The sequence below is a fragment of the Leopardus geoffroyi genome, chromosome A2, assembly GCF_018350155.1.
Source record: "Leopardus geoffroyi isolate Oge1 chromosome A2, O.geoffroyi_Oge1_pat1.0, whole genome shotgun sequence".
Taxonomy (NCBI): Eukaryota; Metazoa; Chordata; class Mammalia; order Carnivora; family Felidae; genus Leopardus; species Leopardus geoffroyi.
Window position 1 is genome coordinate 8,010,784 of NC_059331.1, and position 27,240 is coordinate 8,038,023.

Here is a 27,240-nt window from a genome sequence, read left to right on the forward strand (position 1 = left end):
GGGCGGGGCCGGACCGGGCCGGGGCGGGGCGCTGCAGCCCGCGGAGCCTCCCGCCCGCGCGGGCTGGGGTCGCTCCGGCTCGGACTCCCCTCCTCGCCCGACGCGGCCATGGAGGACGAGCGGAAGGACGGAGCCTACGGTAGGAGCCGCCTCTGGCCCGCGACCGCCTCTGCTGAGTTGGGGGGCTTTGGGGGAGGGGGACATCGGAGATCTCAAACACCCGCGCTGCAGCTGGGGGCCCCCCTCCGGCTTCTCGGCCCAGCATTCCTCTCTGCGCCGACCCCACGCCCCCCTGCTCCCGCCGGGTCGCCCTGCGTCCCCTCTCCCGGGAGCCCCCGCACCCCCTCCGGCTGATGGGCCAGGACGCACGGCGCATGCTCCACCCGGGGAGGTCCCGTTATCTGGGCGGCTCAGATGCCAGGCGGGGGAGGGGAGGCTTGGCGACCGGGGCTCGGAAAAGGGACAGGGCCCCGACTTCCCCAAATCCCCCTCCTCTTCTGGTCGCTTTAGTCCGCTTCTTTCTGCCGCCCACAGCCCCTGGAAGTAGCCATCTCGGGCTTCTGGCCAGATGGGGAAACTGAGGCAAGCCTGGGCAGACCGAATGCTGGGGTGGAAGGCCATCGGTTCTTGCTAGCGGCCTGGAAGGACAGAAAGAAGGGCGCCCTCGTTGAGGTCGCTGTAAGGAAGAGGAAGCCATTGAGAAACTTTCCTGGCCGTGTACAAAGGGGCTGGGGGGTGCCCGCTACCGTTTCACAAAGTCTCTGCGACGCGGACCCCCCCCCTCCCGGGGTGGGTGGCCTTCGCCTCTGGGCCCCCGAGGTTGGGGCCAAGATGAGGCCCCTCCCTGCCCACGCCCTGCAGTCCCGCCTTTCCCAGGGTTCCCACGGAGGGGGGTTGCCATCCTCAGTTTCTCCTTTCTCTTCTCCATTTTGGGTCCCAGGGCTGAGCTGGGCACATGTCCCACGCAGCTCTCCCCTGGGGCAAAGGGGCGCTGCTGCCCCTCCTTGTGTGACAGGAACTTCCTGGAAACTGTGAGACAGAGGCTTTGGGGAGGGGGCAGGAAACGACTCAAAAATAATCAAGAAAAACAAGCTGACTGGAGACGTACCTCCCTCCCCACTGCCTCCACAGTGGCCTCAGCAGGTTGTAGAGAGAAACAGATGGGGGAGGCTGGGACCCTCCCTGCCCAGCCCAGCCAAGAGGGAAACACAGGGACCTGGCCACTACCCAGCCACTCCCCTCCCTGCCAGCCAATGTCCTGAGGGGCCTCCTTGCTCTTGGGTTTGGCTCAAACCCCAGACCCTGTATCTGTGGGTGCTGTGCATCCCTTGGGTGTGGCTGGCTGTCTCTGAACTGGGAATCTCAGATTGGAGCCCGGGTCAGGCCCTGCCTGCCTGTGGGCAGCACCTGAGGGATCTTTGATGTCTTTAAGGAGCTGGGGTGGGGGATGGCAGTCAGAGTGGACAAGGATGTGATTCATCAAGCCTTGAATTTGGCCAAAGGGAACCAGCCATAGATGAGCCTGAGCAAACCCTCCCAGGCCCTGCCAGACCCGCACTCCAGACAGGGGACCTCTGTGCCCAACGGAGGTTACGCTGAGCACCGGGAGCCCATTCCATCAACAAGTATTTTTTGAGCATCTTACAGGCACGGTCTAGACACTGAGAACACAGCAGTGAACAAAGCAGAAAAATTCTTGAATAAATGTATGATTTTAGGTTGTTGTTAAGTGTTGTGGAGCAGCGAACAGGACAGCATGTGTGTGGGAGAATCATCTAGGATTATTTTAGGTGACCCAGGGCTGGAGTTAGAGCCAATAGTCATGGGAAGATTTGGGAGAAGTGTGTTCTAGGCAGAAGGAACAGCAAATAAACCAGCCAGTTGCTTAATTATTTTTCTCTATGACGCCCAAGGAAGCCTGAGGTGGAGACTGCAGCTATGTCTTGCAAGCCAGGCCATCACCTCCTCCAGGCCCCCCCCCCCTTGACTCCTTGAAGTGGGGGATCTCACGTAGTTTGTAAATAATAGTTCATTCTCATCAGAACCAAAAACCTGGGGCCCTCAGGCTGCCCCATGAAGTCCCTGCCAGGAAACGAGGGGCTTTCCTTTGGGAACAGTGTTGCAAGGGTTGCTCACAGAGCCCAGTGTTCCCAGGGGCACGCCTGGGTGGCTCAGTGGGTTAAGCGTCCAACTTCGGCTCAGGTCACGATCTCACGGTTTATGGGTTCGAGCCCTGCATCAGAGCTCTGTGCCGTCCGCTCGGAGCCTGGAACCTCCTTCGGATTCTCTGTCTCTGTCGCTCTCTGCCCCTCCCCCACTTGCACGCTGTCTGTCTCTCTCTCAAAAATAAATAAACATTAAAGAACATTAAAAAACCATATCCCAGCCCTCACACAGCCCTTGTATCCCAATGCCTTCCCATCCTTCAGCTTTCATGACCTCAGGGGGTGAAGTCAGACAGACTCAGGTTCAAATCCTGATTCTGACACTTAGGAGCTGTGTGACCATGGGAGAGTTGGCGACCCCTCTGAGACTCTATCCTTGTCTGCAGGTCTAGGCAGACCATACTCACTGCTGGGCAGCATTTTGCACAGTGGCTGGTAGGCTCTCTACATGCCAAGAGGCCTCTGGGGCCCATAATGTCGGAGACATGGATTTTCCAGAGCTGATGGAAAAGCAGCCCTCTCTGTCTAGGCATAGACTTGGTGGGACTGGGCAGGGCAGGAAGCTCCCTCCTCTGCAGACACCATATTTAGATGATATGAGGAAACTGGGAAATGGCTCCTGGCCCTGACGGATGACATCAATGGGTACTGCCATCCTTCCCACCCACCCAGGCATGAGCATGGAAAAAGATTCTAGAACTTAAAACAATACACTCCGATAGGGGGCGGGGGGAAGGTGGGAAAAAAGTAATGGTGCTTGTGTAAAAAGCAGATTCCAGGGGCACCTGGGTGACTCAGTCAGTTAAGCATCTGACTTCAGCTCAGGTCATGATCTCATGGTTCATGAGCTCCAGCCCCGCGTTGGGCTCTCTGCTGTCAGTGCGGAGCCTGCTTCAGATCCTCTCTCACTCTCTCTCTCTCTCTGCCCCTCCCCCATTCTCTCTCTCTCAAAAATAAATAAACATTAAAAAACAACAACAACAGATTCCCTGGCCCCATTTGCTAGAGTCCAACTCAGCTGACAGCAAGGATCTGGCATTTGATTTTTAAAATATATTGTTGGGAGGGGTGCCTGGATGGCTCAGTCGGTTGAGCGTCCGACTTCAGCTCAGGTCATGATCTCATGGTTTGTGAGTTCAAGCCCCGCGTCAGGCTCTGTACTGATGGCTCAGAGCCCGGAGCCTGTTTCGGATTCTGTGCCTCCCTCTCTCTCTGCCCCTCCCCTGCTCATGCTCTGTCTCTGTCTCTCTCTCTCTCTCTGTCAAAAAATAAATAAACATTAAAATATATTGTTGGGAGAGGACATTTACTTGTTAATTGAAAGTTTATTTTTTTCAGGGGCGCCTGGGTGGCGCAGTCGGTTAAGCGTCCGACTTCAGCTCAGGTCACGATCTCGCGGTCCGTGAGTTCGAGCCCCGCGTCGGGCTCTGGGCTGACGGCTCGGAGCCTGGAGCCTGTTTCCGATTCTGTGTCTCCCTCTCTCTCTGCCCCTCCCCCGTTCATGCTCTGTCTCTCTCTGTCCCAAAAATAAATAAACGTTGAAAAAAAAAAAATTAAAAAAAAAAAAAAAGAAAGTTTATTTTTTTCAAAAGGAGGTGATACATTCACATGCTTCAAAATCCAAAAGATACAAAGACTGTGTGGCTTTATATGAAAGGTCTCCCTTGCGCTCCGTCTCTCAGCATGACACAACCTTCTTGGCAAAGTGCGTCCGTGTTCCAGCATCTAGTGCTTTCTTCCAAATGGAGTCTAGGCCTTAGAACTTCGCATGCAATTATATACATATTCCTTACCTAGTGGCTGTTTTTTCCCCCTTTTGCAAAAATGTCAGCAAATCCCTAGTCTGCAAACTCTGAGGCAAGATTGTGTGTGTTCAGTTTGAAGGGGTATCCGCAGTGCCTGGCACATAGTAGGTACTCCACAGCTATTTACCGAATGAAAGGGTGTTTGTTTCACCTGTTGCTTCTTTTTTTTTTTTTTTTTCAAAGTTTATTTATTTTGAGAGAGAATGTGCAAGGGCAAGCAGGGGAGTGGCAGAAGGAGAGGGAGAGGGAGAATCCCAAGCGGGCTCTGCACAGTCAGTGCAGAGCCCAATAATGGGCTCAAACACACCAACTGTGAGATCATGACTTGAGCCAAAACCAAGAGTTGGGAACTCCACCGACTGAGCCACTCAGGGGCCCCTCACATGTTGCTTTTTGTTTGTTTGTTTGTCGCTTTTTGTTTCTTTGTTTAATGTATCTTGGAGACATCTCTCATGTCTGTGCCTGGAAAGCTTCCTCGGTGTTTTTCTGACAGTCGTATAATGTATGTGTGGATGGAATAGTTTATATTTACCCAACCTGATATTTAACCAATCAAGAGGAATGTTAAAAAAAAAATTTTTTTAATGTTTATTTTTGAGGGAGAGAGAGACACACACAGAGTGTGAGCGGTAGAGAGTCAGAGAGGGAGGGAGACACAGAATCTGAAGCAGGCTCCAGGCTCCGAACTATCAGCACAGAGCCCGATGCGGGACTCGAACTCATGAATGGTGAGATCAGACCCAAGCCGAAGTCGGAAGCTTAACCGACTGAGCCACCCAGGCGTCCCTCCAGAAGAGTATTTGAGACTTTTTATTGAAGCAGACAGTTCATACGTAAAAGGAAACAAATCCTAAATGCATCAGGCTCCAGAAGTTTTCACATGGTGAACACACCCATGGAATCAGCGCCCAGATCTGGAGGGAAAAAAAAAAAAAATTCCCAGCACCCCACAAGCCCCTCATGCCTAAGGAGGACCAATCCATATTATTATTTTAATCTTTTGTGGTTAAAAAAAAAAACAAAACAAAACAAAAAGCATAAAAAAAAAACCCTAGGGCGCCTGGGTGGCGCAGTCGGGTAAGCGTCCGACTTCAGCCAGGTCACGATCTCGCGGTCCGTGAGTTCCAGCCCCGCATCAGGCTCTGGGCTGATGGCTCAGAGCCTGGAACCTGTTTCCGATTCTGTGTCTCCCTCTCTCTCTGCCCCTCCCCCGTTCATGCTCTGTCTCTCTCTGTCCCAAAAATAAATAAACGTTGAAAAAAAAATTTAAAAAAAAAAAAAAAAACCCTAAAATTTACCATCTTACTCATTTTTACTTGTATGTTTCAATAGTGTTAAGTGTATTCACATTGTTGTGCTGTGGCCTGTTTTTGTAAGGCCAATGGACTAAGAATGGCTCCATTGTTTGTAAATTGTTGTTAAAAAAAAAAAAAAAGGAGCGCCTCTGTGGCTCAGTCAGTTGGGCCTCGGACTCTTGATTTCCGCTCAGGTCACAAATCTCAGTGAGATCGATCCCTGCGTCCAGTTCCTGCGTCATGATGACAGCACCGAGCCTATTCAGGATCCTTCCCCTCTCCCTCTCTCTAAAAAAAATAAATAAATAAATAAATTTAAATTAAAAAATAAAAAGGAACATGCGACAGAGATGATATGTGAAACCCAAAGCTTCAAATCTTAACTATCTCCCCTTTAACTGAAGAAAATTTGCCCATCTCCAGTAAGGACCTTCCCATTACCCCAGAAAGTTCTCTTATGCTCCTTCCCAGTCAATCCCCAAAGGGAGAGTTGTTTTTAAATAGGATTTAAATTTTTTTTTTAACATTTATTTATTTTTGAGAGACAGAGAGACAGCACGAGAGGGGGAGGAACAGAAAGAAAGAGAGACACGGAATCTAAGCAGGCTCCAGGCTCCGAGCAGTCAGCACAGAGCCTGACACGGGGGCTTGAACTCACCGACTGCGGTATCATGACCTGAGCCGAAGTCGGACACTTAGCCGAGTGAGCCGCCCAGGCGCCCCCCTCATTTTAAAGAGGATTTTAGTCTCTTACATAATAAAATAAATATACTCTCATGGGGGCAGAGGGGAGGGGCTAAAAATTAAAAATAAGCCCTCAACCACACAGAATATTTTAGTCTTCCTAGTGAAAGAGCCCTTTACATACCCTCGACTAATTGCCCTCATTGCAGAGGTAGCAGAACCAAGAAATCCTTTGCACAAGCTTAGCCTGTTTCTGTGTGTGTATGTGGCATCTTTACGGTATTTTTTTAAGGCTCCTCTGGCCGGCTTAATGAAAAATGGTCCTGTTCCCAGGGTGAGATACTATGTTGTCCTGTCAACAGCTGAAGTAGATCTAACCTCCTTATGTTAGCATGTGAAATAGCAAAGTAGGAAAGAATATGTGGAGCAAAACAGGGCGTGGGGGGATAAACAGCTACAAATTTGCTTCTGCATGTGTACTTAGACTGTCTGGAAGGAGGAAAGGGAAACCAGGGAGAGGAAGTTTGGGCTCTGGGCCAAGGGTGAGAGGGAGAGTGATTGTTCTTAGTCTGAAGGGTTGTTTCTGGTTGCGGCGTTTTTACCTCGATAAGCACACCGTTTACTTAACGTGAACGAAGTCACTTTTGGGGCAGGTGCGGTGCAGCAGCAGGTGCTGCCGTGGCGGGGCGGACATACTAAGAGGGGGAAACAGGCGAGATGCTGAGATAAATGAGGGAAATTCTTGGAATGTCAGAGATGGGCTCAGGAGAAAAATCATGCAGGGAAGAGGAGTGGGAGTAATCTCTAGGGCCTTGAGGCGGAGTTAAAAATTTTAAGACCATGCTAAGGTGATCAGAGGCAGGAAGGAGGGAGCTGTGAAGAATGTTTCAGGGAGAGGGCGTGGCCTGTGCACAGGGTACAGGGTCTGTGGGCCGTGGAGAGGACTTGGGCTTTTGTTCTGAGAGAGGTGGGAGCCATTGAGAATTCTGAGCAGAAGAGGGAACCGGCCTGACTCGGGTGCCCACAGGCACCCTCCGGCCCCTGTGAGGCGCAACGGCAGAAGCCAGACCAGGACAGAGGTGACAGCACTTATCCAGAGGCATGAATCACCTGGTACCAAGGTGCTAAGTAAATGAGCACATCTACAGAAGAGCTAAGCACAGAGTTCTGACTCTGCCAGGTCCCAGAATCCAGCATTGCCTCCGCTCCAGTCCGGCCGCCTTCTTCCTAGCCCTTTAGCACCTGCACCTTTTGTGTCCCTGAACCTTTCATATACCTGAACCTCAGTGTTTCCATCCATAAAATGGGATTAACAACAGCATTGGCTCCTTCTTGGGGCTGTCTTCAGGGTTCAGTGAACTGATGCGGGTTCAGCCCTTAGCCGAGCGCTTGGTCCATGGTAAATGCTCAATCTGTGGGGGTTATTCACAGGGCATAGAGTTCAAGGGCATGGTTGTCAGGGGCAGAGTTCAAATCCCAGCTCCAACTGGCTGTGTGATTTGGGGCAAGTCAGGAAGCATCCGCGTGCCTTGGTTTCTGTATTGAGTCCTGTACACCGAGAGCCTTGCAAGGATGGCATGAGCTTATAAAAATAAATGTCTGGCTTGGTGCCCAGCACAGGCCCAGCACACAGTAGGTGCTCTGTTGTTTTTTTTTTGTTTGTTTGTTTGTTTTTGTTTTGTTTTTGCTCTTAGCATTGTGACCAGGACTGTGACTCTCACCTTTCCTATTCAGACTCTTTCCTCCCCAAACTCTTGGTCAAAGGGACTCATCTGGGTGGCTGGGATCCCATTGCCCAGGCAGGCACAGACTTCTGGGAAGGCTGAGTGAGCCGGCCTGGCTGTGTGGGTGAGGCCCTGGGCTGCTGCAGGCCTTGGGGACTTGGCCAATTATCTGGAAGCCACAGGGGCTGGGTGGCACTTGATGTCCTGGCTCCAGCATTGTGACTGGGCAGCCTGTATCAGTTTCCTTATCTCCTACACCCACTGCACCAGCTGGGACGGCCTTTGTGCCCAGCAAGGCCAGGACCCAAGGGTCCCCCACCCAGCCTGGTCTATTGGCCCAGCTTTTCCACACCTTCCCCCCATACTGTTACATCTTTAGTTCTGCCTCTGTCCGTATCTGCCACCGAAAAGGCCTGGGTTGGAGCCAGAGGGGCCTTGGTTTGATTCACATAGCTCTGTCCCTCACCAGCTGTGCGGTCTGAGCCTCATTTGGCCCTCTCTATCAAATGGGACCATGCTCCTAGTTAGTGTTTGTTGAACCCCAGACTTTGCTAAGTGCTTTTTGAGCATTGAATCCTGACAACACCCACGAAGCAAATACAGCTATCAATTCCATTCTCCAGGCAGGAAAATGGCAGCCTGGAGAGGGAAAGGGCTTGTCCATTCACCCAGCCCTTTTGTGGGCAATAATACCACTCCTGATTGTTACAAAGAGAGCACATGAAACCTGCTGGCACAGAACCCGGCTCAACACTTGCTGGTTCATGGCCTAGAGACCAAGGGGTGGCAAACTTTTTCTACAGAGAGGCCAGAGAGTAAGTATTATCAGCTCTGCGGGCCACGTATGGTCTATCTCGCGAACCCAGCTCTGCTGTTGTGGCCCGAGAGCAAGTCACAAACAACGTGAACAGGAACGAACATAGCTATGTACCAAGAAAACTTGACTTACAGCCACTGACATTTCAATTTCACGTAATTTTCACATGACAAAATAGTCTTCCTCTTTTGACATTTTCCAGCCATTTAAAAATGTAAAGACCAGGGGCGCCTGGGTGGCTCAGTCGGTTAAGCAGCCGACTTCGGCTCAGGTCACGATCTCGCGGTCCGTGAGTTCGAGCCCTGCGTCGGGCTCTGTGCTGACAGCTCAGAGCCTGGAGCCTGTTTCAGATTCTGTGTCTCCCTCTCTCTGACCCTCCCCCGTTCATGCTCTGTCTCTCTCTGTCTCAAAAATAAATAAATGTTAAAAAAAAAATTAAAAAAAATAAAAATAAAAATGTAAAGCCCAGGGGCACCTGGGTGGCTCAGTCGGTTGAGCATCCGACTTTTGGTTTCGGCTGTCACGATCTCACCGTTTGTGGGTTCGAGCCCCCTAGTCGGTCTCTGCACTGGCAGCACAGAGCCTGCTTGGGATTCTCTCTCTGCCTCTGCCTCCTCTCAAAATAAATAAATAAAACTTAAAAAGAAAAAAAAAAGACCATTCTTTGTTCTAGATCATGTGAGAACCGGCAGTGGGTGATTTCTTCCACCCTGCCCCCTCACCCCACCCCCGCCCCATGACAGTTTGTCAACCCCTGGCCTAGATGGTTACACACTGTGATCGGCAGAATCATGGTTCCCCCCACCCCCACCCCCGCAAACATACCCACATCCTAATTCCTGGAACCTGTGACTATGTTAGCTTACAGGCCAAAAGGGAATTAGCAGATGAGATTAAATTTAGGGTTTTTTTTTTTTTTTTCCATTTTTTAATGTTTATTTTGTTTTGAGAGAGAGAGATAGTGCAACCGGGAGAGGGGCAGAGAGAGAGGGAGACACAGAATCCAAAGCAAGCTCCCGGCTCCAAGCTGTCAGCACAGAGCCCGACGCGGGGTTCAAACTCATGAACCGTGAGATCATGACCTGAGCTGAAGTCGGATGCTTAATTGACTGAGCTACCCAGGCACCCCTAAATTTGGGATCTTATGATGGAGAGATTATCCTGGATTATCCAGGTGGACCCAAGGACAAGGGAGGACCCCTATAAAGGGAAGAGGGAGGCAGTAACAAGTCAGAGAGGGAGATGTGGTGGACGTGGGCTTGACGGGTGTGTTGGCTTTGAGGATGGAGAAGGGGCCATAGGCCAAGGAATGTGGGGCGCTGGCAGCCTCTAGAAGCTGGAACAGGTAAGGAAACAGATTTTCCCACAGAACCAGCCGGAAGAACATAGCCCTGCCAGTGCCTTGATTTTAGCCGAGGGAGATGCTCTTGGGATGTCTGACCTCTAGAACTGTAAGATAATGCATTTGTGCCGTTTTAAGCCACCCATTCGGTGGCACTTTGATACAGCAGGCACAGGAAATTCATACAGGTCCTAACTCATGAGCTGGGCAGCCCCCCGGATCTACTGCTCACCACAGGTATGTCATTTCTCTCTGGGCCTCAGTTTCCCCATCTTTCAAGTGGAGGTCACGATGGGATCAATCTCACAAAGCTGTTGTAAGGATGAACTGAGGGAAAAGCATGCACCGTGTTGGAAAAGCGCCTGGCACATGGTGAAGCGGTCAGTAAAATGGAGGCATTGGGGCATTTGCACTGTTATCGTCTTGCAGGATTGTTGCAAAGATTCAGCGAGTTCTCATCCTGCAGGGTTTGGATCAGGCTTGATGATCAGAATCCAGGAGTATTTGGGGCACCTGGGTGGCTCAGTGGGTTAAGCATCTGACTTGAGCTCAGGTCATGATCTCTCAGTTCATCAGTTCCAGCCCTGTGTTGGGACTGTCAGCTGTCAGCACAGAACCCACTTCGGATCCTCTGTTCCCCTCTCTCTCTGCCTCTCCCCCACCTGCTCGCTCTCTCTCTCTCTCTCTCTCACTCCCTCTCTCAAAATAAATAAATAAACTTAAAAAAAAAAAAAAGGAATCCAGGAGTATTCAACTTGCCCCTCCCCCTATTCCCACCTGCTAAAGTTAATGAGAGCTAATGGAACCCGTAACATGCTCACACCAAGCTTCCCTCCTGTATTTCTCAAGAACCAACAAGGCCAGGCCCTAGGCCAAGCCAATGCCAGGCGCCGCTGTGCATCTTTAGTTCCATCTTACAGAGATAACTCAAGTTCACACAGCAAGGTCATGGCCCTACTGTCTCATCCACAGCCACCAATTTCTCTGAGAGCTGAAACCTCTCTGTGTGTCTTCCCCTGCCCAGCCCGGCCAGGTTATGCTCCTGCTCAGACACTCTCAGTGGCTCCCACTCACCCATCGGACCTGGAGTAAGGATCTCCTGCTGGTTGGTAGATGACTGGGCGAGCCACTTCTCCTCCTTGGGCCTTGGTTTTCTCCACTGTAAAATGGGTTGATGATAGGACCTCCACCATAATGAGGACAGAGCTCGAGTCAGAAAGATACTCCGTAGTCAGCACCACCCACTCTTATATGGTTCCTTCCACTCTGCCAGCCTGGCTGCCATTCAGCTAACATGGAGAAACTTCCAGCGCTCCCCTTATCCCTTCTCCACCTTTACCAGTCTCACCTTTTATCAGATGGAGAAATATGTTCCTGTGTTTTTCCCTTCATACTTGTAATAGTTTTGAGGTGTTTTCTTTTTCTCTTTTAAGCACTTTTATTTATTTGAGTAATCTCTGCACCCAGTGTGGGGCTCGAACTCATGACCCCGAGATCAAGAGTCACACGCCAGCCAGAGGCCCCAATAGTTTTGAGTCTTTATCTCTCTTGCATGATTAATCCATGTGGAATTTGTTTTGCTATGTGTTGGGAGTGGAGTTAACTTTTTTCTTCCGAACGCAATTGAGGCCACGACCTGATTTATCCTCTCCCTGCCCACTGAAAATTCCACATTTATCAAGTATTAAATTCTTGATGTATAAAATTCACAAGTCAACTTAAAAATTTTTTAATGTTTATTCATTTTTGAGAGACAGAGCATGAGCAGGGGAGGGGCAGAGAGAGAGGGCGACGCAGAATCTGAAGCAGGCTCCAGGCTCCGAGCCGTCAGCACAGAGCCCGACGCGGGGCTCAAACTCACGAACCACGAGATCGTGACCTGAGCTGAAGGTGGACACTCAACCAACTGAACCACCCAGGCGCCCCCACAAGTTAACTTTTTAAATACTAGAAAACTCTAAGCTACATTTCTCCTTTCAGTCTTAGCTACCTATACATGGTTTGTTCATTCAACAAACACTAACTGAGTGCCAGGTGCTATTTTGGGCCCTAGATACAGTTATGAACAGAACAGATATAAACCCCTGCCCTTGTGCTGTGAACAGCAAGGGGGCAGACAATAAACAAGCAATATGTAAATGTGCGACGTGCCAAGTAGTGATAAAAAACAAAATAAAACAGGGTGATGGGACAGAGGGAAAAGGGATGCTGTTTTGGATAAGATGGTCAGAGAAAGCCTCTCTGAGGAGGGGATGACTGAGCAGAGGGCTGCGTGAAGTAGAGCCACATGGACATCTCTGGGAAGAGATTTCTGGGCAGAGGGAACAGCCAGTGCAAAGGTCCTGAGATGAGACCATGCCTGGTGAGTTTGTGTATAGCTAGTGAGGCCAGGGAGGCTGAAACAAACAAGTGAAGGGGAGAGAACAAGGAGGCGGGGCTGAGCACAGAGGGCCTTTTAGATGATGGTGAAGAGTTGGGGTTTTCCTCCGAGTGAGGCAGGAGCCATGGAAGGTTCTGGACAGAGAGAGAGAGACATACCCTGACTCAGATGTTCACAGACTCCTCTGGTTGCTATGGGCGGAACAGACAGGAGGGTGAGGGGAAGGCTGGGAGCCGGGAGAGCCGGGTGGAGATGCCTGCACTGGTGACAAGGGTGGTAAGAAAGTGGTTGGATTCTGAAGATTCTGATGGCAGAGCTGGTGTGAAGGAAAGAGAGGCGTCCCAGGCTTCTGGTCTGAGCACTTGGGAAGATGAAGCTGCCTTTTCTGAGCCGGGGCTCGTCGGGGACCATCAGGGGCTTGGGTGTGGCTGTGCTGAGTGTGAGACGCCCGTGAGACCCCCAAGAGACAGGTGTCACAAGGGGCGTGCAGTTCAGGGGACCGACATTTGGGAATCATCAGGGTGGAGCTGGTGGTTGAAGTCCTGAGTCTGCAGGAGTGTCCCCAAGGGACCTAGCATAGCTGGGAAGAGGCTGGAGCCTTTTTTTGTCCACTGCTTGGACTGGGTGGGTGGGACCAGCCAGCCTTGGGGTTGGCAGGAACCACAGGAACCACAGCATTTCTCTGGAAGGCCTGGTCACCCAAGGGCATGGCTTGGAGCCTTGAACCTCTCCTGTTTGCTGAAGCCTGTGGGCCAGGGGTCAGGTGGGGCTTCCACAGCTGGAGGCCCCTGGGGGGAAGGTACATTCCTTTAGGGACAAGCTGAGTTAGTGACCAGAGCCCTGCCAGGGAATGCTTGGCTCTGAGGTAGCAGCTACAATTATCGAGCACCAACTGCATATGACCACACTATATAACCCCGTTGCTGACTATATGCCTCATACTGAATGTGTGTTCCTGCTAATCTACTGCACCAAACGTATAATCCACTATACTATAAAGTGTACAGCTGGCCTCAAAGAGAGCTCTTGGGCAGGGCGGGGGGGGGGCGGGTACAGAGAGAACAGGCACATGACTGAGGGAGTATACAGTTGGCTCGGGGAGTGGATGGTTGGTGTGGGGGTGTATAATATAGCCAGCTGACTGTATACCCCATACTGGCTGCACAACCCTTTGCTGACTATATTCCTTGCACCAGCTGTATACCCCCACCCCTGCTGTGTACCCCACACTGATCAAATACCCCCATGGCAACTGTATACCTCTTTGTTGGCTGTATGCTTCCACACCAACTGTATAACGCCAGGCTGTATGCCCCCTACTGGCGGTCCCTCCATACCTACCGTATATCTCCACATCAGTTAAACACCCTTACGCTAACTGTAGTACGTCCATGCCAACTGTATACCTCCTGGTATCCTGTGATTGGTCTGTGACCGGTTTTGGTTTTATACTTTCAGCCCCAATTCACAGTTGAGGCTGCTCAGGGCAGGCAAGATACTGGCTGAACTGCCCTGCAGCTTCGACGGGGCAGAAGGAGCATTTGATTCTAGGGCCATGGGGTTAGAAGGGGAGCTTCACAAGAACAGAGGCACAAGACTGGGCTCCCATTTGCTATTGTGTATACTCAGCGCCCAGCCCTGGGCCTGCACCCAGTAGGCGCTCAATAAATACATGTTCTACCGAACACTGGCTTCAGGATGCACAGTCGGGATGTGTGCTGGGATGGTGAGCTCAGGTGTATAGCCCTGGGGGCCACAAAGGGCAGTGCCAGGCAGGGATGTGGCATCTGGGCTGCAGGTCCCATTTTGCCAGTCTTGAGAAGACCGGCGATATGGATTTTTATATGGAGTTTCCCAAACGTTTAACTGTTGGCATTTCTTTCTTTCTTTTTTTCTTTTTTTATGCAGACCAAAATAAAAACTGGTTTGAGAATTTTCAGCTCAAATACTCTATATTTGGGAGTTTGGGTGCAGCCATCTGCCTGCTTTGCGGCGCGTATCTCGAGTTACCTCCCTACGCCTCAGTTTCCGTACCTGGAGAATGGGGCAATCTCAGGCGCCCTTCCAGGGTTGAGAGGTGTTCCACGCGGCGGCGTCCGGTTGGGACGCGGGGGGCGCGCCGAGGCCGCTGGGTGAAGCCAGAGTCCCCCGGGTGGGGGCTGGGCAGGAGGGGGAGCGGCGGGGGGTGGGGGGCCGAGCCGAGTGGGCTAAATCGGGGGTGGCGGGTGAGTGGCGGGAGCAGCTGCGGCCCCGCCCGGGCCTCTCCCCCCTCCCTCCGTCCGTTGGCCAGTCCGTCCCGAGGCAACTGCTCCGCTAGGGCCGGTCAGACCGGTTTGGGCCGCCCCGCCTGGTTCTCTGCTGGGAGGAGCCGCCGCCAGTGGGTCCATCGGTCCCGCCTTCGGGACGCCCGCGCGTCCAGACCCAGTGCCGAGGGGGCTCGGAGCAGGCGGGCGGCGCCGGTGCTGGGCGCCCGCGGGGATGGGGGGCGAGCGGCCGCATTACTACGGGAAGCACGGTAGGCAGCGCCCCTCTTGCGCACCCGGGCCTGGCCTGTTGGAGGGGGCAGCGGGAGGACCCCGCGGGGAGCAAGAGTGGGGAGCAGACGTGCCGATCTCTGCCTGTAGCGTCTCATGCTCACGTGCCTGCACCCCTCGCCCTGTTCCTGCCCGGAAGCTGCCTCTCAGAGGTCCCTCCAGCCCCCCTCACCTGAAGAGCCTGTCTTCGTAGCCCCCTCCCCGGTACTCCTGCCGGAACCTTCTCCAGATCCCACCTTGGACCCTCCCCTCCCTACCTGGCTCCCAACCCCCTAGTCCAGCACCCTCCCCAATGGGTAGCCGCCAGGGGATAACTCGGGGCTGTTCTCGGTGGGCGACTGCACCCCCTGCCTTGGCCTGCCAGCACTGGGGGCTCGGGCGTGGTCGCCTGGAAGTGGAGTGAGGCAGAAAAAACTCGCTGGCTCTCTGGAAGTTACTCTTCCCTGGGCCAGAGGGTACCCCTAGGGGCTTCTCCGGGAGGGGCGGGGGCTCCCATCCCCTTCTTGGTCACCCTGCTCAATCTTCCTGATTTTCAGGAACACCACAGAAGTATGACCCTACCTTCAAAGGACCCATTTACCACAGGTAAGGGCTCTGGGTTCCTGGGAGGGGTGGGGTCTCTGCTGGAATTGCCTCTACCCATTTCTTTACCACCCCCCCCCATCTGCTCTCCAACAAACTGGTGATAGATATTTGCAACTTGACAATTAAAGAACTAATTTCCTTAATATACAAAGAGTCTTTACAAATGCATTTTTAAGCTCAGGCAAAATACTGGAAGAGATAATTTCTAGAGCAAGAAATACCATAGGCAGTGAAGTTATGGGAAAGTACTCAAACTCACTGATAGGTAAAGGAATGGATAAAACAATAACCAAATAGAATTTCGCCACCATGGGTTAGCAAAGATGAAAAAGATTGGCATTTAGGCTGTTCTGAATCTAACCCGCACAGTGTCTTCTTGGAGGGAATTTGGAAATACGAATTTTTAAATGTGCAGTTCTAAGGGCGCCTGGGTGGCTCAGTCCGGCAAGGTTCCGACTTCCGCTCAGGTCATGATCTCACGGTCCGTGAGTTCGAGCCCAGCGTCAGGCTCTGTGCTGACAGCTGGGAGCCTGGAGCCTGCTTCCGATTCTGTGTCTCTCCATGTCTTGGCCCCTCCCCTGCTCATGCTCTGTGTCTCTCTGTCTCTCAATAATAAAATGTTAAAAAAAAATTTTTTTAATAAAAAAGAGTAATAATTGTGCAGCTCTTTGTTCCAAAGAGTAAACTTCTAGGGAAAAAAAGTTCTCCATCAACCTTGTACACCTGGACAAAAAGGGATGATGTAGCTGCTTTTTTGAAAATGACAAGACCCAGCAATCTGAATGTGCATCTTTGGGAACTGGAACTAGTTTGATAAGTTACAGTGGATCTTTGGGTCCTACTGTTCCGCAACTGTTAAAACGTACAAAAACCCTTGTAAGTGGTGACGTGGATCACTGACAAAATATTAAGTGAAAAACAGCAAGACACAGAACAGTGGGTGTATCACAATCACTTGAGTTAACAACAACAAAAAATGGTTTTTGAACATTTGTATCCAATAAATAACCCAAAAGACTCAGGAGAGGGGCACCTGGCTGGTTCAGTCAGAAGAGCATGTGATTCTCGATCTCAGGGTCTGGAGTTCCAGCCCCACGCTGGGTGTAAAGATTACTAAAAAAGTAAATAAATAAATTGAAAATAAGAAAAATCATTAACAAAGTTTACTTACAGGGAGAGGGACCATGTGGGTGACTTATTTTTTCATTGCATGCATTCCTGCATAATTTAGTGTTTATTTATATTTGAGAGAGAGAGAGAGAGAGAGAGAGAGAGAGAGACAGCTTGTGAGCGGGGGAGGGGCAGAGAGAGACAGAGACATCATTGGAAGCAGGCTCCAGGCTCTGAGCTGGACCCGGGGCTGGGACTCATGAGCCATGAGATCATGACCTAAGCCAAAGTCAGACACTTAACCGACTGAGCCACCCAGGTGCCCCAAAATAGTTTACATTTTAAAAAACATTACTGCCAATTGCTATTAGAGGTGTGGGGACGTGGGCACTCTGAATCAGAAGAGAGCTGAACACTGTGGCCCACCGCTTCAAGAACAGTGTAGCATTAGGTATCAAAATGTAAGGGTGCCGGGCTGTCTGGGTAGAGCATGGGACTCCTGATTTTGGGATGGGAGTTCCAGCTCCTTGTTGGGCGTAGAGGTTGCTTTAAAAAAAAAAAAAAAAAAAAAAAGGCGAAATGTACATGCTCTTTGGTACAGCATTCACACCAGTAAGGAATGTGTGGATGTGCGTTATGTGTTCCGGGCAGCATAGGGTCCATGATACACAGTCCCCAAGGTTCCCACCCAGATGCTGTTCTTTGTTCCCCAGGGGCTGCACAGACATCATTTGCTGTGTGTTCCTCCTCCTGGCCATTGTGGGCTATGTGGCCGTAGGCATCATAGGTGAGTGGAGGAGGGCACAGGGTTGGGGTTCCAAGGTGGGGGGGGGGGCAAGCCACAGCCTCTAGGGCAGGAACGGGGATGATGCTCAGGGATGGCCGTGCCTCAGTGTCCCTGGATCCCTCCACAGCCTGGACCCATGGGGACCCTCGAAAGGTGATCTACCCCACCGATAGCCGAGGCGAGTTCTGCGGGCAGAAGGGCACAAAAAATGCGTGAGTCTGGTTCCTTGGGGCCTGGTGGGACTGGGGAGGCATGGGCGGGAAGGCTTCGTGAGCACGGGGGAGAAGGTTCTAGGCTTCCCCCACCTCCATCCATCCATTAGTTTAGTCCACAAGTATCTATAAAGCTCCCACTTTCTCCAGCTACTATTCTAGGCCTGGAGGACACAGCACTAAGTGAGACATTAAGAGTCTTGTGTGGTCGCTCACACTTTAGGCGAGGGACAGAGAGGAGACAGTCCTGGATCTGGTGTCACATGGTGATGAACAGATGAGCCAAAAGCGAGTTCAATCCAGGCTGTGCCACTCCCTGGCTGTGTCACCCAGGGCGAGTGTCTCAACCTCTCTGGGCCTCATTTTCCTCAGCTCTGAAATGGGGACGATAACAGGCTGTTGTGATGGTTAGATGAGCCAAAAGGCAGAGCTTAGAACGGCGCCTGGTGTGGAGTGGCCGCTGCTAAGGTTGTGGTTTTCATGAGACATTTTATATGCCATCGTGACAGTTTCCATCTCCCTTCCCCAACCCCAGGAACAAACCCTACCTGTTTTATTTCAACATTGTGAAGTGTGCCAGCCCCCTGGTCCTGCTGGAATTCCAGTGCCCCACCCCCCAGGTAATGTGGCCTCTCCCTATCTTCTTTGCTGTCCCTGCTTTCTGTCACCGGGGCCTCTTCTCCCTATAGCGACAGCTTCTCTCTCTCAGCCCCTTCTTTTCCCTGGTGAATGGGAAGTGGGACCTCTGTCCTGAGTGGGGATCGGGTGTCTGTCATGATCCCACCCAACCCCTGCCTCCTGCCCCCCCAAGATCTGCGTGGAGAAATGCCCCGACCGTTACCTCACCTACCTGAACGCTCACAGATCCCAGGACTTTGAATACTACAAGCAGTTCTGTGTGCCTGGCTTCCAGGGCAACAAGGTGAGGGGAGCCCAGGTGGGGGCAGGGGGCAGAGTGCTGGCCTGGGGCTTTAACCGCCCCCCCCCCCTTTCTTGTCAGGGTGTGGCTGAAGTGCTTCGGGATGGCGACTGCCCTGCTGTCCTCATCCCCAGCAAGCCCTGTGAGTCTGGGGTTCCATAAGCTTGGGTGGGCCGGGGAGAGGTTTCGGGGGCTCAGCCTGACTGGTCCCTTTCCCTGCTCCATGCAGTGGCCCGGCGATGCTTCCCAGCCATCCACGCCCACAAGGGGGTCCTCATGGTGGGCAACGAGACAACCTATGAGGACGGGCACGGCTCTCGAAAAAACATCACAGAGCTGGTGGAGGGTGCCAAGTGAGGACCGCCGCCGCCCGTCACGGCGGTGTTCCCCTTTCCTGGGTGGGACAGGGCATCCCCTGGGGCTGGCCCGATCAGGGAGGGGCTCTGACACCAGCCTTGTTTGCCCTTCCCCAGGAAGGCCAATGGGGTCCTGGAGGCGCGGCAGCTGGCCATGCGGATATTTGAAGATTACACAGTTTCCTGGTACTGGATCGTCATGTAAGTCGGGAGGGAAGGTGGCCCTTCCTGTCTGTGTGTCCTGGGGCTGGTGAGACGATCGCTGTGCTCATGCCCCCATTTTATCCCCAGAGGCCTGGTCATCGCCATGGTGATGAGCCTCCTGTTCATTGTCCTGCTCCGCTTCCTGGCTGGCATTATGGTCTGGGTGATGATCATCATGGTGATTCTGGTGCTGGGCTACGGTGCGTCCCCCCTCCCGGCACCCTCCCCACCCCCCAGTCTGCAAAATGCCTGTACCCTTTGACCCGACAGCGGCCGGCAAGAATCTTGTCCTAAGCCGTGAGACATTCTCCATTCTTCTACTTGGTGTGTTTGTGAAGATGTTCATCTCGGTGTTGTTTATGGGAGCAGGCGCTTGGAAACAACCTCAGTGTTTATCGATGGGGGATGGGTTAACTCGTAGCCTTCCAGGCTGGGACCTGGAGCTGTATTTTATCTACATCAAAAAGCATTCTCAAGCAGACTACTTAACACAGTGATTAAAGATGCGAGCTCTGGCACCAGACAGCTGGGCATTAAATGCTGGCCTTGCCAATTCCTTCCTCCGTGACCGTGGGCAAGTGACTCACCCTCCCCGTGCCTCAATTTCTTCCTCTATAAAGTGAGGATAATTAGTATTTACTAGTTAGGAGGCTTAATGAGAAAAAGTGTGCAGATGAGATGCGGGGGGGTGGGGTGGGGGCTGTAGATTTCAGGCCCGTGGAACCCAGAGGTCATGCTCAGAATTCAGTGGTTTGTATTTTGATTATTTAGACAAACTTTCCAGGGGAAAGATGCCTGATAGGCAATCCAGTGTGAGGATACAGATATTAAAACACTCGCGTTAATCACTGGTTTCTGGCTGGGTGCTGGCATCTTAGGCAAATTTTTTTTTTAATTTTTTAAATTTATTTTTGAGACAGAGAGAGACAGAGCATGAGCAGGGGAGGGGCAGAGAGAGAGGGAGACACAGAATCCGAAACAGGCTCCAGGCTCCGAGCTGTCAGCACAGAGCCCGACACGGGGCTCGAACTCACAGACCGTGAGATCATGATCTGGGCCAAAGTTGGACGCTTAACCTAGTCACCCAGGCACCCCCATTTTTTTTTTTTTTTACTTTATCTGGATTTTATAATTTTATTCTTCAAAGAGCAAAGGGGAACATTAAAAGTCCCTAATACGGCCCCACTGAATGTTAACACCCATATCCTTCCTCCCCACCCATGAATCATTGTTATAAGGTGGCAAGGAAAACCTCAAGTCACACAGCAGCCTGATACCTATTCAGTCACTCACTCATTCCTACAGGCATGCGTGCGTCAAACACGTATTGAGCGCCTATGTGTCCTAGGAAGTTTTCTAGGTCCTGGGGGATGCGAGGAAAGATGGACCAGAAATAATAAACCAGCTGTGTGCAACTCTTGATCTCGGAGTCGTGAGTTTGAGCTCCAGGCTGGGTGTAGAGATTACATAAAAATATAATCTTAAAAAAGAATAATACTAATAAACTAGAAAACTCTCTAGCAGGTCCAAGCAGAGAGAGGGGATAAGAAGTCGAGTGTGAGGGTGTGTGATTTGAGACGGGAGAAGGGGTTTGGGAAGGTCTCATTAGAAGGTGCCATTGGAATAGAGACAAGGAGGGTGCGAGGAGTCTGGTACCAGGCGGTGGGCATAGCAAGTGCAAAGGCTCTGAGGCAGGAGCAAGCACTGGCAGCCTCTGTCCGCTCTGGTTTCTGCTTCTGCTAAATGGGGGTGTTTCCCCCTGCTTTGCAACGTCGGGGGAGCATTCCGTGGGCTGAGGTCGGTCCCCTGTGCAGGAATATTTCACTGCTACATGGAGTACACGCGACTGCGTGGCGAGGCTGGCTCCGACATCTCCCTGGTGGACCTCGGCTTCCAGACAGACCTCCGCGTGTACCTGCACTTGCGGCAGACCTGGATGGCCTTCAGTGAGTCCCAGCCCCCCAACCCTGCCCTCCGGTGAGGCCTGGGAGGGAGCGGGGACAGGCAGCTGGCAGCCTCTGCCACCCTCTGCCTCCCGCAGTGATCATTCTGAGCATCCTTGAGGCTGTTATCATCTTACTGCTCATCTTTCTGCGGAAGAGAATCCTCATCGCCATTGCACTCATCAAAGAAGCCAGCAGGTGGGTGCCAGGGTGCCCGGGGTTGGGCTGGGGTTTGCCCCGGGGCTGCTGGGGCCCTGATGCCCGTGTCTGCTCCTCCCCAGGGCCGTGGGATACGTGATGTGCTCTCTGCTCTACCCACTGGTCACCTTCCTCCTGCTGTGTCTTTGCATCGCCTACTGGGCCAGCACTGCTGTGTATCCACCGTCAGACCCGGATCCCTGACCCCCCCCCCGGGGTGGGGCAGGTGGCTAAGGGCCAAACTTGCCTGGAAGTGACCTGCAGCTTGGGGGCAGGGCCGGAACCTGGTGGCAGGGGGTGGGGGGAATGGAGCCTTTCTGGGGTCCCTAGTCCCAAATGTTGGGTTCCTTAATGAACCTCCAGCTTCCTGTCCACTTCCAACGAAGCTGTCTATAAGATCTTTGATGACGGCACCTGCCAAGTTGCCGGGAAAACCTGCAACCCTGAGGTGGGGGTCAGCTATTTCCCCAGCAGCCCACAGGCTATCTGAAACCTGTCATCTCCCCGCTTGGGGACCATTCAGCAAACATTCAGTGCCTGCTGTATGCCCTGTGCTGGATGTGGGGAGCGTGGAGGGGAAGAGCTCCAACTGGGCAGCCCCACCCCACCCTAAATGCTGGGCCACACCCCCCTTTCTCCCCTTGACTTCATTTCCTGCCCCACACCCCGCCCTTAATCCAATGATAGGCAGTTCTTGTTTCTAGAACCCCTTCCTTGCCTTTCATAAGCCCCTGTCCTGACCCCTGTGGTCCTCATACTGATCTCTACCACTCTTGTCCTGTCCACGTGACCACTCAACTGATGCATGACCCCACTCTGATCCCCAGGATAGGTTATCCTGCCTCATCGACACCTGTGGAGTCAACAATCCCGTCTTGCTTCTAGAACCCCTATTAAAAGCCCCTATACGGAACTCCCAACCCCTTGACTTAACTCTGACTCCCATGACTCCTGTCCCACTCCATGGCCTACCTGACCCGGGCCTGATGCCCAGAACCCCCTCCGAGCCCCTGGCCCCTATGTTGTGACCCGGCTCCCCATCCTTCCCGCAGACGTTCGCCTCCTCCAATGAATCTCGCCTGTGCCCCGGTGCCCACTGCCAGTTCGCCTTCTATGGTGGTGAATCCGGCTACCACCGGGCCCTGCTGGGCCTGCAGATTTTCAATGCCTTCATGTTCTTCTGGCTGGCCAACTTCGTGCTGGCCCTGGGCCAGGTCACGCTGGCTGGGGCCTTCGCCTCCTACTACTGGGCCCTGCACAAGCCAGACGACCTGCCTGCCTTCCCACTCTTCTCTGCCTTCGGCCGGGCGCTCAGGTGGGACGCTGGGTGGTCTGGGGCTGGGGGCGAGATGGGCTGGAGGAGCCTTGGCCTGGCCGCTGACCACCCCCTTGGCCCTCAGGTACCACACAGGCTCCCTGGCCTTTGGCGCCCTCATTCTGGCCATTGTGCAGATCATCCGAGTGATGCTCGAATACTTGGATCAGCGCCTCAAAGGTGCGGCCCACCAGCGGCCCACCATGGCCAGCGGGAGGTGGGGCTGGGGGGCGGGGTTAAGGCAATGGGACTGTGATTGGTTTCTGCTTGTAGGGAGCTTGATCAGTTCCTAAGGTGGAAGAATGGCTGAGGGAGTCCAATGGGTGGAGTTCTTAACCCTGGGGTGGCGGACGCGGGACCAGGAGGCCTGGGGCACCATTGGTTCCCGAAGAGACTAGGATTTGTGTGTGGGGAGAAGAGCGGGGCTAAGACTTATTTTTTGTTTTTTGCTGCGGTGGAGCTTGGATTGGTTATTCTTTGGGGTGGGGCCAAGGAGGCGGCAAGGATTGGCTTCTGCCTGGGAGGCGGGGCTGGGGCAGGTGTGTGGGTTGTGATTGGTCCCTATCCTAGAAGCTGGGATGAAAGGCTTCAAGATTGGGCCCCTCGTAGGGGTCCGAGCCCCTGGCCCGGTTGGTTCTTACTTGGGTGAGGGCCAGGCCCCCCGAGGGTTCTGGATCAAGTTTCCTTTCCCTGTCTCTTTGAGAAGGCAGGCTCCGGAAATCTGGATTGTATGCATGTTATGAGGGTGGAGGGTGGTCCCTACCGGGGGTCTCCCCTCACCTCTGTGTCCTTCTCTTCTCTCTTAGCTGCAGAGAACAGGTTTGCCAAGTTCCTCATGACTTGTCTCAAATGCTGCTTCTGGTGCCTGGAGAAGTTCATCAGGTTCCTCAACAGGAATGCCTACATCATGGTGAGTAGACCTGGGACCCCAAACCAACCCGCCAACTCCTGCTGGGTGAGAGCAGCCCTCGTTCCCAGCCGGTGGGCCTGATCCCTCCTCCTCCTCCTCCTCCTTCTCCTTCCAGATTGCCATCTACGGCACCAACTTCTGCACCTCGGCCAGGAATGCCTTCTTCCTGCTCATGAGAAACATCATCAGGTCAGGGAAAGCACCATCCTCTGGCTGCCTCCCTCCTCCCCCCGGTCCCTGAGCCCCTATTCATGCCTGCTCCTCACTGTCCCCTGCAGAGTGGCTGTCTTAGACAAAGTTACCGACTTCCTTTTCCTGTTGGGCAAACTTCTGATCGTGGGTAGTGTGGGTGAGTGCCGCTGGTCAGCCTACTGGGGGGGCTGTGGTTGGGGTGACTTGTGAAGTGCTGTCGGGCCCCACATCTTCTTTTGTGACGCCTGCCATGGTGTCTGAGGTCTTCTTGGGGGGAGGGGCCGCTTCCTTTAGTCCCTTTAGAACCCTCAACTATCTCCGTTACCTCCCTCTCTCCAGGGATCCTGGCATTCTTTTTCTTCACCCACCGTATCAGGATTGTGCAGGACACAGCACCGCCCCTCAATTATTACTGGGTCCCTATACTGGTACGGACCTTTGGGGACGGGTGGGGATCCAGGGAGAAGGAGGCGCTGGGGTCCTCCTGGTCTCTTTTAACTAGACAGATGTGGATGGAGGTCAGAGGTGGGGGATTGATTATGTATTCAGTCCACAAACACGTAGTAAGTACCTACTGTGTGCCAGACACAGGGGGAGGAAGGGCTTCCCTCCAGGGGGCCTTCCGGTTCAGAGGCAAGTAGACATCAGTCAGTAACGATACGGGTGGCTGCACGATTGCACACTGACTCGTGCCACCGGCGAGGCTTACGGGGAACCGTTAGAGCCTGTGCGGGAGGATTTGGGCAGGTCTGGGAGGCCCGGTGTCTTCACTGTGGAAGTGATGTCAGATCTAAGATCCGAAGGAGATAACAGGCCACATCCAGGCAGAGGGAAGAGGTTCGGGGGCCGTGAGCTGGGACTGTGCCAGGAAATGAAGAAACCGGTGTGGGGGGAAGGAGGTGGAGATAGGGGCAGGGAGGTGATGGGGCCGTGGAGGTAATGTCATGCACCCTAAGAGCAGTGCAGGCCTTGGAGCCCAGTGACCTAGAATTTTATCTGACTCTCTATTTGCTCGTTCTAAGATGGTAACTTTGAGCAAGGTATTTAATCTCTCCATGGCCCACTTCCTTCAGTGCATAAATGTTTATCAGATACCTGCCAAGGCCCTGTGAGCCTCCAAGTTGCTGGGGGTATAGCAGTAAGTAAGTGGGACAGATACAGTCTGATGGGGATGAGTGCGTTATGTCTGTAGTACCCTAAACATGCATAAAATTGCAGCCAGGGTCTAGCTGTCAGAAGCAGCTTCGTAGAGGAAGTGGTATCTGAGGACTCCACGTATGAGCTGGAAGCAGAAAGATAAGGAGACCTTAAACTAGATTAAGTTGGGACAACCGCATGTGCAAAGGCCCTGGGGTTGAAGAGAGCAAGGAGTGAATGGCAGTACTTTGGATGTTACTCTAAGGAGGGCTTATCAGCAGGGAAATGACCTGATCCCAGCCTGGGAGGGTGTGGCGGGTGGGAGTTGCCCTGGGAGCTGGGGTGGAAACATCTTGGCTCCCCTTGCCTAGACGGTGATCATCGGCTCCTACCTGATTGCCCATGGCTTCTTCAGTGTCTACGGCATGTGTGTGGACACGTTGTTCCTCTGCTTCTGTGAGTGACCCCTCACCCAAACCCTTGCCAGGCCCTGACTGCCTTCTCCCCTCTGGGCATAACATCTTCTGATGGGGCTATGCATCCAACGGCCAGGTGCCCCCAGCTTCCCCGGGCGTCCGAGGGCCCTGGCATGCCTTCTCGGCTTCCTCCCTGCGCTCGGAGCTGTTCCATCCCGTTGTGCCCTGGTCCGGCCTGCAGCTAGAACGCTCTCTCCCTGGGCCCTCGGCTTTGGGGTTTCTGGCTTTGTTGGGGGGGGGATCTGTGGCTGTACTAACTTTGGTCTCTCCATCTGTCTGTTTTTTGTTTTGTTTTTTGTTTTTTCTCTTCTCTTCCTCTACTCCATGCCTGCTGGCTTCCCTGTTCTTCCCTGCCTCCCTCTTTCCCTCCCTTCCTGACCACCCCATTTTCCCCCTGCCGGTTCCTGGGGGGAGCCCAGGTGAGGACCTGGAAAGAAATGACGGCTCTCAGGAGCGACCCTACTTCATGTCGCCCGAGCTGAGAGACATCCTGTTGAAGGGGAGTGCGGAGGAGGGGAAGCGGGCAGAAGTCGAGGAGTAGAGAGGGAGGGAGGCGTGGGGGCCACACAGGCCTCCTCCTTTCCTCCCCGTAGACTGGGGGTGCATGCGGGACTTCCCCTGCCTGGGAGCGTGGGGAGCGTGTGTGTGTCCCGTTCCCGAGCCTTCCACGGCTCGCCCCTCTCCTGTCCCGGCGTGTCTTGCTTCCTAATCCTCTGAGGCTTCTCTGTGGCCCTCGTCCCGTCCCCCCCACCCCACCCCCGTCCCCGGAGGCCCCTGCCCGGGGGCTCCCCTCATGCCACGGTCTCTGGGGCCTCTCTCCGCAGTGGAGGACCTGGAGAGGAATGATGGCTCAGCCGAGAGGCCTTACTTCATGTCTCCCAACCTCAAGAGGCTCTTGAACAAGACCAACAAGAAGCTGGCGGAGTCCTAAAGGCCCCGCTCCCCCACACCCCACACACCTCTCCAGAAATCTCACACCGGGTGCTCGGCAGCTGGGCCAGAACCCTTGGCCCGCTGGGCTCACGTGAAGTCCTGTCACTGCCGCCCCCCCCCCCGCCCCGCCCCCACCTGTCCGGTCATCACTGGACCCCAGGGACCTGAAGGATTCGGGGCATCTCCTCCCCTGTGCCGAGGGGCCTTCGGAGTTTTCCTGGCGGCGCCCCGAGACGGCACGAGTCACGCCAGCTCTCGCTGGCCTGGACGGGGAGAAGTCCGTTGAGGCCTCTGACATCCGACCTGCAGTGGGGCCCGACCTCTGTGGGCCGCCGCCCGCTTCCTGTCGCTGCCTTCCAACGGGGCAGTGTCTGCGTCTGCGAGAGTGGTGGCCGAAGCGGGCTGCGGTTCCTCAGGCCCCCGTTCTCTCGTGTCTGCTCCGGCCAGGACCAAGCCCCTTCTCCATGGCTGAACGGCTGACTCACAGGCTGCCACAGGCGTTTCTTTCTTTCTTTTTTTTTTTAACCTGGACGTGCATTAAAGGGTCTGTTAGCTTTTTCCTGTCTGTCTCAACGGCTGAGCCGGGGCCAGCTGAGGAGTGCCTTCTGTTGTCCCCTCCCCGCCGAACGTGGCTGGGGTGGGAGTGGGGTGGCCAGGTGGGGGTGTCTCCTGGCATGGGAGGCCACAGCAGGGGTGTCACGGAAGGAGAGGGAGCCAGTGTGTTGGGGGAGGGCAGCTGGGAGCAGAGCCGGTGCAGGAGGGAGGAGGCCGCTAATGGCTGTTTAATGGGAACCTGCTGGCTGGCTGGCTGGAGGAGTTGGGCCCGATTTCCCCCCTTCGCCTGCCAGTTACTGACACAGCTCTCTTTGTAAGAGAGAAAGAACCTGAATCCCCCAAGGGGCGATTTCAGGGGAAGGGGTGGGCGGGGGCAGATGCCGTGAGCAAACCGGGCCGCCTCTGCGCAGTCACCTCACCTTGAGGATTCTTTTGCCAAATTTGTGGAACTCCATGGACCTGGTCTCCTGGTTCCCCCTTCGCCACGTCCCAGGCCCCTGACTTCATCAGCACCGTGCTAGGGTCCGGAAGAGGGAGAAACCCAGGCCTGGGGTCCCAGTCTCTTGTGTCTGCCCGCCATCCCTCAGGCCCCCTCGTTCTGTCTGCACACTCTTGCGTGTTAACTGCATTCCAACCACTAATAAAGTGCCTATTGTACAGAG

At 53.6% G+C, this 27,240-nt stretch overlaps 1 protein-coding gene across 6 annotated transcripts; it reads left to right on the top strand.

Annotated features, from left to right (window-relative positions):
• On the top strand, nt 1–27,240 carry SLC44A2 (solute carrier family 44 member 2). 6 transcript variants are annotated; one of them, XM_045491890.1, is made up of 22 exons: nt 1–139; nt 15,283–15,331; nt 17,155–17,228; nt 17,356–17,440; nt 17,976–18,060; nt 18,252–18,362; nt 18,441–18,501; nt 18,589–18,712; nt 18,833–18,916; nt 19,007–19,119; nt 20,734–20,865; nt 20,961–21,060; nt 21,144–21,236; nt 21,424–21,508; nt 22,113–22,375; nt 22,461–22,555; nt 23,182–23,285; nt 23,401–23,474; nt 23,564–23,634; nt 23,817–23,905; nt 24,986–25,070; nt 25,915–27,240. In XM_045491890.1, exons 1-22 carry the CDS (start codon nt 109–111, stop codon nt 26,019–26,021), a joined length of 2,115 nt encoding a protein of 704 aa, XP_045347846.1. In that variant the 5' UTR covers nt 1–108; the 3' UTR covers nt 26,022–27,240. The 6 variants fall into 6 exon arrangements, with proteins under 6 accessions (XP_045347846.1, XP_045347845.1, XP_045347844.1 ...); XM_045491889.1 differs by having other exon boundaries at nt 5–139; nt 25,510–27,240; XM_045491893.1 differs by lacking the exon at nt 1–139 and adding an exon at nt 14,506–14,727.